This window comes from Myotis brandtii, unplaced genomic scaffold (assembly GCF_000412655.1).
Source record: "Myotis brandtii unplaced genomic scaffold, ASM41265v1 scaffold48, whole genome shotgun sequence".
Taxonomy (NCBI): Eukaryota; Metazoa; Chordata; class Mammalia; order Chiroptera; family Vespertilionidae; genus Myotis; species Myotis brandtii.
In genome coordinates, this window is record NW_005368341.1 from 7124854 (window position 1) to 7138658 (window position 13805).

Below are 13805 nucleotides of genomic sequence, written 5' to 3' on the forward strand. Positions count from 1 at the left end.
CATAGTGATTAATCACAAAAACAATATGTAATTATATATGTGTTTTCCGATGGTCTTAGGCAACCCCTGTGAAAGGGTCGTTCGACCCCCAAAGGGGTCGCAACCCACAGGTTGAGAACCGCTGTTCTAGATGATTAACACTATTAAATTTTTTTAAAAAGCAATGACCACATACATTAGTAATAGGCTCACAACAATGTCATAAGAATTTGTAAATTTATATATAAAGTACTAAGTATATTAAAAATATTACCATGTCTTAAGCTTAAGATAGGAATCAAATGTAGTGGCTTCTGATTTATAGTCAGGTATCAATAATGTATTATAAAATTATAATATTTAAGAATATTTTTATTTTTAAAGACATCTACCTGGTCTTCACATCTGAGTGGTATTTGCCATAGCAAATAGATTTTAGAGTTACTAAATAAAACTTTTTATTGTCACTCTAAATCAATTTCTAAAATATCTTGTATGCAATCATTCAATTTAAGACTCATAATGAAAAATAAGCATACATTTTAAATCAAATATTTCCTAAAATATATATAGTATGTTGCTACCTCAACAAAGATAAAATTATATGTTTTTACTTTAGACTGATAAGAGTACTTTCCTTTAAATGTGGATAACTAATATGCATTAATTTTTATTAATATTAATTTTTATTATAAAGAAACATAGTCATAAAGTATGAACTATTTTTTATATAACTACTCTCCCTGAATTTTTAGCCACAGCAAATATTTAAAAAATATATCAATTATTTCTACATGTACATATGTTTTCCTGAAAATATTAACTGGTTCCCTGATAAATACATGAAATCACTAAAAGAGTTCAAAGCTCTAACTAAAAAGAATATGAGTCTTTTTCCTTTTTCAAATTTACTGTACAAATGCAACAGAGTACTTGCAATAAAATACTTACTTTTAGATAAGAAATTAAGTAAGTCTTTGCTTCTATATTCTACTTCTTGACAGGATCTAAGCCAGCCTTAAAGTGCACTTAACTGTTTGCCATAATACCACAAGAAATAACAAAAATGTTGGAAGAATCAAATACAGTAAATTTGGCCAACAAATTTCATTATCATGCAGATGGCACCCGCACTTTGTTGGAATAAGAGATTCCCTTCAAATGTTCACCTAGATACTTTATACTTAAAAAAACCCTCTTCTATCCAGTTGAGGTATTATTTATCCCTAATACCTATGTAATACCTAGTACTTACTAAATATGAAATTTCATAATCAATATTTTCAAATAATTTAAGAAACCTATCATTACATTGAAATATGTATAAAGCATCAGTAAATATTCTGTCACTTTAATATAAAAGTTTCAGGGTCGGTAACAAAACTGTTCTGAAAACCATCTGGCTTGTTAAATATTAGCTAGTATATTATAGTTAGTCATTAAAGCCATAAAAAGTGCTGAGTAACTAGTAGCTACACTGAATAACTTGTAGTGAATCATTCACAACATATTTAAATCAAGTGAACCTGAAATACCAACCTATGTTAAATAGGTGTATCCTGAACAATGTTTATAAAAATATTTTTCACATGAAAAGCAAAAAAAAACACACAGGTTTTTCCTCACAGGATTAGTAGGCATATGAAAACACTGAAAATAAAGTTTCTTAGAAAGTTAGCAAAAAAATTTAAATTAGAATTCAGGTCTCCTTTTTCCTTGTCTGAAACTATGGCCAATATGCCATATGCTTGTTAAACATTTCCTAATTGGCTCCATAACAATTCACTTAGCTACTTTAGGTTTCACAATGCCCATTTCCTCAAATGGTTCCATTTTTACATCATAAATATATAAAAGCAAGATTCTTCAGGACAAGCCAAGATCTTTGAAAATAGCTTGTCTGGCCCGGGAGAACTGTAATATTATCTCATTCTGCTTTCATAGATAAAAAATGTAGTCAAGTTGGGTTCTGAGACCAAATTTAGCCCTTCAATATATCCAGGATGAATAAGAGATAGTAACACACCAAATAACAAAACAAGATTCTATTCCGTTTATCCTTACTAAAAGCATTTAAACTTCATTTCTCACTGTACATTTTTTTAAAAAACTAAATGTATTAAAACAAAGTATAAACTAAAAATAAAAGTATAAAAAATCAAATATTTTATACTTACTGAATAAGGAGGGGTAGGCAGTGAAATTTTAGAAATAAGCTTTAATATGTGCCCATTTCTTTTATGAATAAAATGAAAAATAGAAGTATTAATAATTACTGAGTTATTTTCATCCAAATGTTCACATAGAGGAAATGGATGTGGTAAAGGCACACGAGATTCGACCTCATAAATGTCTTCATCTTGTTCTTCCAACCATGAGCCACTGAGTTTGACAGTTGCCAAATAGGTCCTGTAAGAATCCATTCTAGGAGATGCAGCTGCCAATGTTCCTTATTTATCAGTTTTCCATTACATTAAAAATTCTTTTTAAGTTTATCAAGACATACCATAGCAGTATAAAAATTTCTTTTTAGCACTATCCAATAAACATTATAAAGCTAATTCATAAAAAACTGAACAAAAAAAGAAAACCCCCACAAACCTAAAAGTACACCTAGATCTTTCAGTCAACAACGAAACGAAACAAAAATAAAAGCAAGCAAACAACTTTTAAACTAGATTAACTAAATCCTTGAAGAATGAAAGTATAAAAATATAAATATCAAACTGGCTAAGCAATAAAACTGCTTTCAGTATCAAATATGTCTGTGAAATAAATAACCTTTCCAAGCCGATCCTGGCAGGGAAGGTCAAGTTTTAAATCTCCATAGTAGCAGTCTTGAGAAATGTAGTTGCAACATTATCTCCCTTGTTCTTGTTGCTTCACTCAATTCAAAAGTAAAACCTCTTCTGAACTGAGCTATTCAAATAGCCTTTCACACTGCGCCAAAGGATTCTAGTCAGTGTCCCCTGAGGAAAAGGTCAGACCAGAGGGTGTGGTTTAATGTCTTTACCTATAGGTACTCTGACAGGTGGAATGTGAATTAATACGCCCACAAAAAGGCCTGCCTAACAGGATTCAAGTTCCATGTAAGAGCTTTGAAAAGGGTATTTAGATAAGTTATAATGCTTCTGAGATAAGCTAGTGTTTTTCCATCCCATTAAAATTTTTGTTTAATTTAAAAATGTGAAACCACATTACCAATGAGTTCTGCAACTAAATGAAATAATCATAATTATTTCTAAAAAACTAAGTACTTCTTTTTGATATTTTCTTAGAAATAATACTCATTCTTTTAAGCAGTTACTAGAATACAGGGTGGGGTAAAGCAGGTTTACAGTGTGAGTACACAGAGTTTATTCTTGTATTATTATTTATTAATTATTGTATTATTTTCCTTACAAACAACAATAATCCTATTTTTGTCCCACCCCTGTATAGATAGTCCAGTTATAACCTATTTCCACACTGAATTGCTTATAGAGTGCATATTAACAGAAAAAAAAACACCTCTTTTGAAAAGCTACATAGTTGGTAATTATATCACATAAGATACACTACACTCTTAACTAAAACTTAAAAGCACAAGTTGTACATAATAGCCTTCTTGTAGCTCAAAAAAACCTGGGCAATAGTGAATAAACCAGCTACTCAAAGTTTTAAAAGATGAGCAACTTACCTTTCAATTAAAAGATCCTCAAAAGTGAGAGTTGTTTTTAAATAAGTGAAAAAACTTTTATTGTGGTGCCTTTTCTCTATCTAGTAACTAAATATCCTAAACCCATAAAACTTTTATCTTTAATGGAAAACCCAATATTAAAGCAAGGCGGTATTATTAACAAAAATCCATCTTATAGCTGTTTTCACCACACAAAATTGTTAGAGGAACCAATACTCAAGGCTAATAATTAGGGCAGAGAAAATGAGATTTTCTACAGAAAGCCCAGAATCTACAGGGAGATGGTTTGTGGCAAGGAAGGGGCAGCTGCCTCTTACAATTCTGGATTAATTAATGACAAATTTCTTATGTGAACCCTCCAGTTAGTTGTCTGAACATCTGTACAAGATGGAGACCTAATCCTACCACTGATGCAGCTAATTGTGACATTACTGGGATTCAGCAGAAAAAAATCATCAGCATTATGGCCACTCAGCTTTATGAACTGGTGGAACTCATGCTTAGCATGTGAAACACCTCTCAAAATACTCTTTCTTGGCTCCCTTTGCAAATTACAGTTTATTTGGATACTCTGGTGTCCAATTTATCTTATTTGAAGCAAAAACAAAGTGCTGAAAGTAAGAAGTATCCCTTTATAAATAGAAACATTTAGGTCAAGATAAGAACTAACTACAAAGGAAAGAGAGAAAACACCAGGGAGGAAAACAAGACTCAAGAAAGTAGTAGATTAAGATTCAGAATGGGGCAACAGCCCTTGTAACGACAGTATGTTAACTGACAGCATATATATTCATGTTCAGAAAGGTGATCCGGAATTAAAATAATTCAAATCATAGCCCCCCAACCCAATTTTGAAAGCATGTAAAACTTGTTTCCATCCATGTAAACACACACACACATTTATGTGTAAGTGGTATCTCTTTGTAACTAAGAATAAAGGTCAAGGTTAAGAAAATAACCACCATAAAACACAGTAGAATTAGGGGGGAAAAGACTCAAAACAGCAGTCAAGATGATTTAGGAGAGGGGCAAATAGCTCTCCTAACAACAGTATATAAACTGTGATAGATTATAAACTAATATCCAGAAAGAATACTCTGAATTAGAATAATTCAAGATATATATGTATGTGTGTGTGTATTTAATTTTAGAAAGCACATAAGACACTTTGAAATAAAAAAGTTAAAATGACTTCAATTATTTAGGACACCCCTTTAATTATCCAGACTAGTTCATTATCTCCAGGTTTCAGATAATCAAGATTTTAATGTATATTTGAAGACTTAATTTGTGGTACAGTTATGTTTCCCAAACTAAGTAGTTTGTACAAACTAGGTTATTTGTACAACCTCAAGCTATTTAACCTTTTCCCCCAGAACTATTTCCATCAAATTGTAAAATATTTCTGTTGTTCTCCTTTGGATTTTTCTTTACTTATTTCTCTAATGATAATGAATACTGGATACAATACCCCAACTAATGCTTATAAAAGCACATTGGGGACAATGCTAATGGCAAAATGTTTCAACAAAAAAATGACAAAACAAAATCCCAACTTGTACTACTGCTTCATCCTCAGGAAAAGTCTCTTTTTTTGAGAAAATATAGAAACATAAAATTTAGGACCCACCATTCTTTAAAATGGTAATAAATTCAAGAGAGTTGCCTACAATAACAATCACTCCGCGAGAGTACATTCTTTATTCATTCATTTCTTCCAAGGACTTAGGAATCTCTTGGTAAATAATCTTCTGTGGCTCTCAATAGTATCTCTGGGTTCTGAAAACTTTGTGAAAGACTATTCCTACAGAACAGACTGATTTCTATTTTCACCTGACCCCAACAATCAAGACTCTGAAGCCACACTCTCAAAGATAATGTTCTACAGAACCACAGAGAGACTACTGAATAAGGAGTAGGTTAAAGAAATTTATCTTTCTAAGGGCTTGAGGATAGTCTCTAAGTCCTTTTCTTCATATTATAATGAAAGCTATCATAAATAGGCAACTGCAATGGGCTGAATATAAGCCCAATTTTATAGTAGCTCGTTTGAGCAAAAGAGAAGTTTAATCCATCATAATAAATGTATTATTATATGGATTTGGACATACCACTGGGCAAGTCACTTGTCAAATCAAATACATAAAGTAAAATACTACTACAATAGATACTATGAAATTAGCCTATAAGGCAGATGCCCTGATAGTAAGAAAATGCTTACTAGTTATTTTATTTTTAATTATTAAAACAAACATTTTTATTGATTTTTTTTTGGGGGGGGGTAACATTGGTCAATAATCTGTCATAATGAACATATAGGTTTCAGGTGTGGGTTTTTATGTTACAAGATCTACATATTGCACTGTGTGCCCACCACCCAAAGTCAAATCTTCTCCTGTCACCATATATTAGAGAGAGGAAGGGAAAGGGAGAGAGGGAGAGAGGGAAAGAGACAGAGCGAGAAAAACATTGATTGGTTGTCTCACTCATGTGCCCCAAACCGGGGATCAAACCTGCAACCTGGGTATGTGCCATGACTAGAAATCAAGCCCGAGACTCTTTGGTACAGGTCTGATGCTCCAACTACTGAGCAGCACTTCCCAGCCAGGACCCAATTCAACATTTTAAAAATAAATAAGTGAATTTACTTCATTTTAATAGAAAATAATTTAAAAAATTCTACATAGAGTAACTTAAGAGATAACTATCATACATGGTATAAAAATTTTATAAACAGAGAACATTGCAATTTGTTATAAATACCTTGCTTTAAAAATTTCTATAAAAACTAGAAGCCCAGCGCACGAAATTGCGCGGCCCCACCCACCCACTCGGCCTGGCTGTGCTCACAGCCCCACACTTCCGCACACACAGCCCTGCCGACCTGCACGCGCCTCGCTGCGCTCACAGCCCCACCCACCCGCGCCGGTCTTTGGTCATTACGGTGTTAGGGCCACAGTCCTTTTATAATATTGATATTATTTTAATGTAGAAACTGTCCTACACTCTAATTTCCTAACAAGAGATAGTCTGAAAAGTGAAGTAATCGATTCATATTTGTGAAAAGGATGTGAAAATCATGTAAAGAAATTGTAGGTCTGATTTGTTCATATTATAATAGTAATGTTATGCCATACTAGAGCATATAGTTTGTTTTTAGGATAATATATACTATTCCTTCAAATGAATTATATATATTATACTGGAATATTTCATATAATGGTGAAGTTAAAACCTCTTTTGGTATAAAAAAAGTAACATGTAAGAGTCTAGAAAATCTGAAAATTAAAACAAGATTCAATTTTAGACCTAGAATAATCTGTCAGCACATTATATTTTATCACCTAAAAAGAAGACTATGGATACCAGTGTTGGTTGTCACAAAGACAACCAATTATTATTATTATTTTTAAAGTTTTAAATCTACTTTAGAGAGAGAGGAAGGGAGAGAGAGAGACATGGATGTGAGAGAAACATTGATCGGTTGCCTCCCACATGCACCCTGATTGGAGATCAAACACGCAATCTACACATGTGCCCTGACTAGGAATGGAACCCCTGACCTTTTGGTGAATGGGACAATGCTCAAAGAACTGAGCAACACTGGCCAGGGCAAGATAACCAATTATTAACAGGGAGCCTAACTACATTTCTGGAACTGTAGAGAGAAATCATTTAGTTGTTCCTTGGCTTAAAGGAAAACCTACTACAAACTCAGTATATATTAGTAATATAAGGAGGTTACCTGACTACTGGTTTCACTTATGGCTTCCAGGAGTTTTTCAACTGCTGCTTGTAGTCGAGAGCTAATATTCAGCATAAGTTCTTCATTTTCAGGATCTATTTCAGTTCCAGCAAAACCACTCCTCATGAGCCGTTGTGATAGCTCTGTTCCTTCTTCAGTTACTTTTGACCACACGCTACTGTCATTTCTTGGCATATCACCTCCAGAATAAGATGGTATAGAGTCATCTGTAACTAGAGCAATATTTTAAAGGCATAAATAAATTATAATTAATAATTATAATTAAACAAGTTTACAAAATAAAATAAACACTTGACATCATTGAAACTACGAAGGTCTTTTAACAACAATGCAACAAAATAAAGTAGACTAATACAGAATATTATTTGATAACCAAATAGGTAAAAATGAGAAAGATAATGTTATGCTAATAGGGTTTTGCAGAAATTAGTATTTGGGTTATTTAGCACTTTTTTCTTTGATAAAAACTTTTAAAACAATCTCCAACAGATATTTACTAACTGCCTACCATGCAGGGTTTACTAAGTAATGGAAATATAAAGTGATGATAGCTGGATCCATCCTCAAGGGGTTTACATACAGTATAAGAAGAAAATAAAAACATATACACCCACATGAAAAGCAAAACATTGTACAATAGGTTGTTTCAGATGGAAGGACAGAAGTGCTTGATTTGGTCTGCAGCAGACCCTTTGATTTCTGAGCACACTGGGCAGCATCACCTACTCCAGCTGGGCCATAAAAGGGACCGAGATCTTTTTGTAGCTTGCTACTTTTATAAGCAATATACTTACCGGGAAGAGGTTAGACTAATGAGCAGTTCTAATTTAAATATGGACTTATGCATAAACATTATTCTTATTTTTTATGTAAAGAAAATTGAGTTTACTTGGGCAGAAGATAAGCTTTGGAAGTATTTAAGCTAAAATAAAAGAATAGATTATCCATCACTGCCATGGAATACAGTACTAAATGTGGCAACAATAATACAACCCAACAATGAAATTTCCTGAAGAGGAATCACCTATTCTTTTATTATACACCAGAGGCCCAGTGCATAGATTTGTGCACTGGTGGGGTCCCGCGGCCTGGCCTTCACCCTCTCGCAATCTGGGACCCCCTGGGGGATGTCAGACTGCTGGTTTCGGCCCGATTCCCGCAAGCCAGGCCGAGGGACCCCACCGGTACATGGATTCATGCACCGGGCCTCTAGCATGCATATAAGATCTTCGGTTAATCTCTTCCTGCCCTCCCCCTCCCCTTTTCCCTCTGAGATTCATCAGTCTGTTCCATGTTTCCATGCCTATGCGTTGAACATCTGTCTCCTGGTGGTCAGTGCACATCATAGCTACCGGTTGAACGGTTGCTTAGGCTTTTATATATATAGACTAGAGACCCAGTGCACGAAATTCATGCGGGGGTGGGGGGTGTGTGTGTCCCTCAGCCCAGCCTGCACCCTCTCGCATTCCGGGATATCTCTCTCACAATCCAGGACCACTGGCTCCTAACCTCTTGCCTGCCTGCCTGCCTCATCACCCCTAACCACTCGCCTGCCTGCCTGATCGCCCTTAACCACTCTTCCTGCCTGCCTGATCACTCTTAATTGCTCACCTGTCTGCCTGATCGCCCCTAACTGTCTCTGCCTGATCGCCCCTAACTGTCTCTGCCTGCCTGCCTGATCGCCCCTAACCACTCTGCCTGCCTGCCTGATGCCCCTAACCACTCACCTGCCTGCCTGATCGCCCCTAACTGCTCACCTGCCTGCCTGGTCACCCCTAACTGCCTCTGCCTCGGTCCCCACTGCTGTGGCTTCGTCCAGAAGGATGTCCGGAATGACGTCTGGAAGGTTGTTCAGCTGTCTGGTCTAATTAGCATATTACGCTTTTATTATTATAGATAGGGCATATTTCTTATCAGTAATTGTATGAAGTTAACAAATTAAAAGCACAGGAAACTAATTTTCAAAATATGTGGAATTAACATTCACTTTGAAATAGTACAGCCAGAAGAATAAGAGCTATTTATTAAAAAATCTTGCTAATGTAGCTTATGCCACACTGAGTTATCTTAATCTCATGTACTAACAATATCAGATGCAGTTTCAGACACAATATCTGAATTCAGCACAATTCAGTATTTAGGCTTTTATATATACAGACTAAGCATTTCTTCTGTATAAGTCACTGGCTGAAAAGTGCAAAACTGCATTCTAGGAAATGATTTTAAATGTTTGCTATTACACAGCTTTATCTAGTTCTTGGAGTAAGAGTTAATACAATTTTCACTTTGTATTTTTATTCCCAAAATTAAAAAATAGACAACAATTAGACTGGTATTTACTTATATTATTCCAAATATTTAAAATGGAATGTCTTAATAGGGATATTTTATACATATTTATGAGCTCAAATGATGCTGGCATTCGAAATTAATTCAGATAAAGCACAGTATAATGTATATCAAATTAAAGTACTCTAGAAAATAAATGATGTTTTTAAAGAAGCTATGGAAGCAAGAAATACTAATGGCTTACAACAGGTGTTTAAAAAAAATATTTATGGCCCAGCCAGCATGGCTCAGTGATTGAGCTGGACCTATGAACCAGGAGGTTACGGTTCGATTCCCAGTCTGGGCATGTGCCCAGTTGTGGGCTTGATCCCCAGTGTGGGGTGTGTAGGAACCAACCAATCAATGATTCTCTCTCGTAATTGATGTTTCTCTCTCTCTCCCTCTCCCTCTTCTCTGAAATCAATAATAATATATTTTAAAAAGATACTTATGTTGTATAGTTAGTTACTTTACCTGAGGAATTAAATGCATTCTAGTGACTTTTCTTTCTAATGGATAGAGAACATGACAAGTCTGAGGAAAAAGAATAATCTGATGGAAAGTCAAGGCTTTATGGGGTGAGAGTATGTGGAGAAGTGAGGATGAGGTAAGGGGAAGAGAAAAAGAAGGCAGGTGGAAAGTAGGCTGGATCTAAGTTGTGAATGGTCTTACCTTTCATAGGAAACTGGGTTTTCGCTATTAATAATGGGAGGTAAATACTTTTTTTGAGCAGGAAGATAATATCCAATCTGCGAATTAGGAAGCAAAATGCAGAGGAAGGACTGGAGAAGAAGAATTTGATTGGAAGGCTATTTCAATTGCCAAGATGAGAAGTGTTGAAGACATGAAATAAGGTGAAGGCAGTTGGGTGGAGGCTGGGTAGAGGTGGGCAAAGGAGGAAAATGGGGGGCTTCTGTAATACTGTCAACAATAAAAATAAATTTAAAAAAAGATGCAGGAAGATTGGGCACAGGTTGGAAAAGACAACGTGTAAAACAAGGGAGGAAGAAAGTAGTAAAAAGATGACTCTGGGTTTCTAGCTTACTTGAGTCTTAGATGACAGAAGACTCATTACTGAGAAATCAGGAGCAAGTATATAGTGTAATCATGAAAAATAAGTCTGAAGTGTTAATGGACTATGTAGAGGAGAAGTCAACTTTTGGAAATTTGGGTCCATAGAGATTTAGGAGTCACCTGTAGAAAGGTGACAGTCAAAATCTTGGAAGTGGGTACATTTATTTTAGGAGCAATATTCACTGAAAGAAGTAGGACAAATAAAGTTGGAGCCTCTGTATATCATAAGCTAACAAAAGAACCTGTGTGAAAAAAAAATCAGAGGAAGACAGGAGCGATATTCCAGGAGACGAGAATGTTTCAAAAAGGTACAGATTTCAAGGTCATTTGTCTAGAAAGTCAAATAGGACAAGAACTGGGAGATGGCACTGGATTTGACAACTGGGTGGTCACTGTTGTCCTCTGAGACAGCAGCTTTGGTACTGTAGGAACAGAAACCAATGCTAGTGGAGGTAGGAGCCAGTCTAATCTCTCATTAAATCTGTTGAGATTTACCTTGAGATGGGAAAGCAAAGCTGGGAAAAACCAACACACACTTTTCTTTTTTCAGAGGGAAAAAAATTAGCGGTGAGGAAAAGATTGAAGACACTGTGTATTACATGGAGCAAATCTCAAGCACAAAATAACAGAGGATATATAAAACAAAAATGACTTATAAAAGGCCACTGAATGTTAATTTTTTAAAATGTATAATGAACAAAGTAGATATTAATGTACCTAGAAAAAATGGAGATATCAACTAGCTTAATGTATTTTATTAATAACATTTTGAAGATATAAATAAACAAAAATAATCTGAGTATGTTCCAAAGAATAAATAAAACTTTTTGTTTATTCCCATGAAATAAAGGAGTGAGAAAGACATCAAGCTTATACTTTATTTGTAATAATTAGTTTTGAGGGGAAATGAGAGCATAATATAAATCAACAGGGCAATTTCATAAAATGCCAGCAGAAATTTCCGAATAGTCAGTTGGTGTATAGATTCATGATTTCAGATATGTGAACTGTAGGGCGCGGCTATAGGGTTAAGCCTCGGACTGACCTGTTGGCAAAGCCACAAACAAGTCCCAGCTTAGAGGGCACAGTCCTCTTAGCATAATTAGGCTTGACCTTATGACGCTCCCTAGATCTTATCTGGGAAGCTAATGGGCTGAGGGAGATGTAGCAAGTGCTGCCAAAACAAGTGAAACTCACAAGAACATTGTAACTATGGTGACCACTACCTTGTTTACCTCTGGCTATAGAATAAAGGCTCAGCTTGCCTCTGGTTTTTCTCTGTGGCCTCATCCAGGCACAGGAAGATCCACCTAGACCCAGCTTATTCTCTTTGTCTGTCATTTCTTCATCCTTCACCACCCTCACTCAGGCTTTCGAACCCTTGGCTGAGCTGGCTCGGCACAGTGAACCACTCATCTGTATCTTAAAATTAGCAGATAATGGCCCAGCCAGCATGGCTTAGTGGTTGAGCGCTGACCTATGAACCAGGAGGTCACAGTACCCTTCCTGGTCAGGGCACATGCCTGGGTTGCAGGCTTGATCCTCAGTGTGGGGCGTGCAGGAGGCAGCCAGCTTATCAATAATTCTCTTTCATCATTGATGTTTCTATCTCTCTCTCCCTCTCCCTTCCTCTCTGAAATCAATAAAAATATATTTTAAAAATAGCAGATAATTGTTATTCAAAAATCCTTTAGTTATTTACTTTATGGATTATACCATGTTCATTCCACACACATAAGCAGCTTCTCAGGTTAAAGAAGGGTGGGTGATTAATAGAGCATTTCTCTGCCCCAATGGCCTTCAGAAGATCTCCATGGCTCTAACTGGAAACCACTGACTGGAGTTGGACTCTCATACCTGACAGATGAAAAAACTCAACTGAAGCCCTGGGAGACTGAGAGATTTGTTCAAGTCACAGTGAAATAGATCAAGAATCAAGGGCTTCTAGTTATTAATCCAGTATTTCCAAAAGGAAGTGGCAGCAAATGAGATTCAATCTTTGGCTTCCTAAGGGAGGGTGTATGCATTTGACTGGTGAACCGTCACAGTGCAAGCCTCAAGGAAAGTTTTCTTTCAACACATTCTGGGAGAACTAATTTTTATGAACTAGTCTAATATTCACTCAAGTTCAAGTGATTTCATATTGGCTCAAAATGTCCCTTCAATTTCATAAACTAGGTTACTCTTATGAGGAAGCAAACATTAAAAAAATCAATTATTTGTTTTTTTAGAGTTAACAAGTCCATACATGTTTAAAATCTAAACAAGTTCAGACATGAAGACTGAAAACAGATCACAAGTGCTACCTATAACCAAAGTCATATATAAAAATGGAAAAGCAGAAGTTGCTTCATAATCAGATTAAGAATGAACTTTTTCTGTTATATAAGACAAGAAATATTTTGAAAGTCAGAAATGCAATAATGCATCCTTAAAATCTGAAGGAAGGTCAGAAATAATTCTTACATATGAAACACTGTGTCAATATTTCAATGCCAATATTTTCTTCAAAGTTTATGAGAAAATTAAATTATAAATTCTATTAATTCAATACTTCCTTTGAGACAGGTCAGTGAAGAAGCTAGGAAAATTCCTTGGCAAGTTAAATGGGGAAACTGAGACACCTGAACAAACTGGTCAACCAATTTAAATCCAGATAATAAGTAGCAAGGTCTTATTTACACATTTTAGACCAAACTGGGGCAGACACGCCTTGGTCAGGTCCCTCTTTGGTGACATTCTTTGAAGGTGAAACTGACCAGAGGATGACCCTGACCACTCTATATGCTCATTTTGATGCATCAGCACATTAAAGGACACACCTGTAAAGCTGATGAACACTTTATTGAGATCCTCCTGAGACCTCCCCTAAAATTCCCACCTTTAGAAAACAGATAAAAACCCTTAAGACAAAGGACCCAGCATATGTATTCTCTAGAGCAGTGGTTCTCAACCTGTGGGTCGCCAACCTGTGGGTCG

At 35.6% G+C, this 13805-nt stretch overlaps 1 protein-coding gene across 1 annotated transcript in view; it reads right to left on the bottom strand.

Annotated features, from left to right (window-relative positions):
* AKAP9 (A kinase (PRKA) anchor protein 9) overlaps nt 1–13805 on the bottom strand; it is a 123006-nt gene that overhangs the window by 42457 nt on the left and 66744 nt on the right. The window contains exon 17 of the mRNA XM_014547560.1: nt 7404–7636. Coding sequence (XP_014403046.1) covers nt 7404–7636 — 233 coding nt within the window. The remainder of the gene's footprint in view (nt 1–7403; nt 7637–13805) is intronic.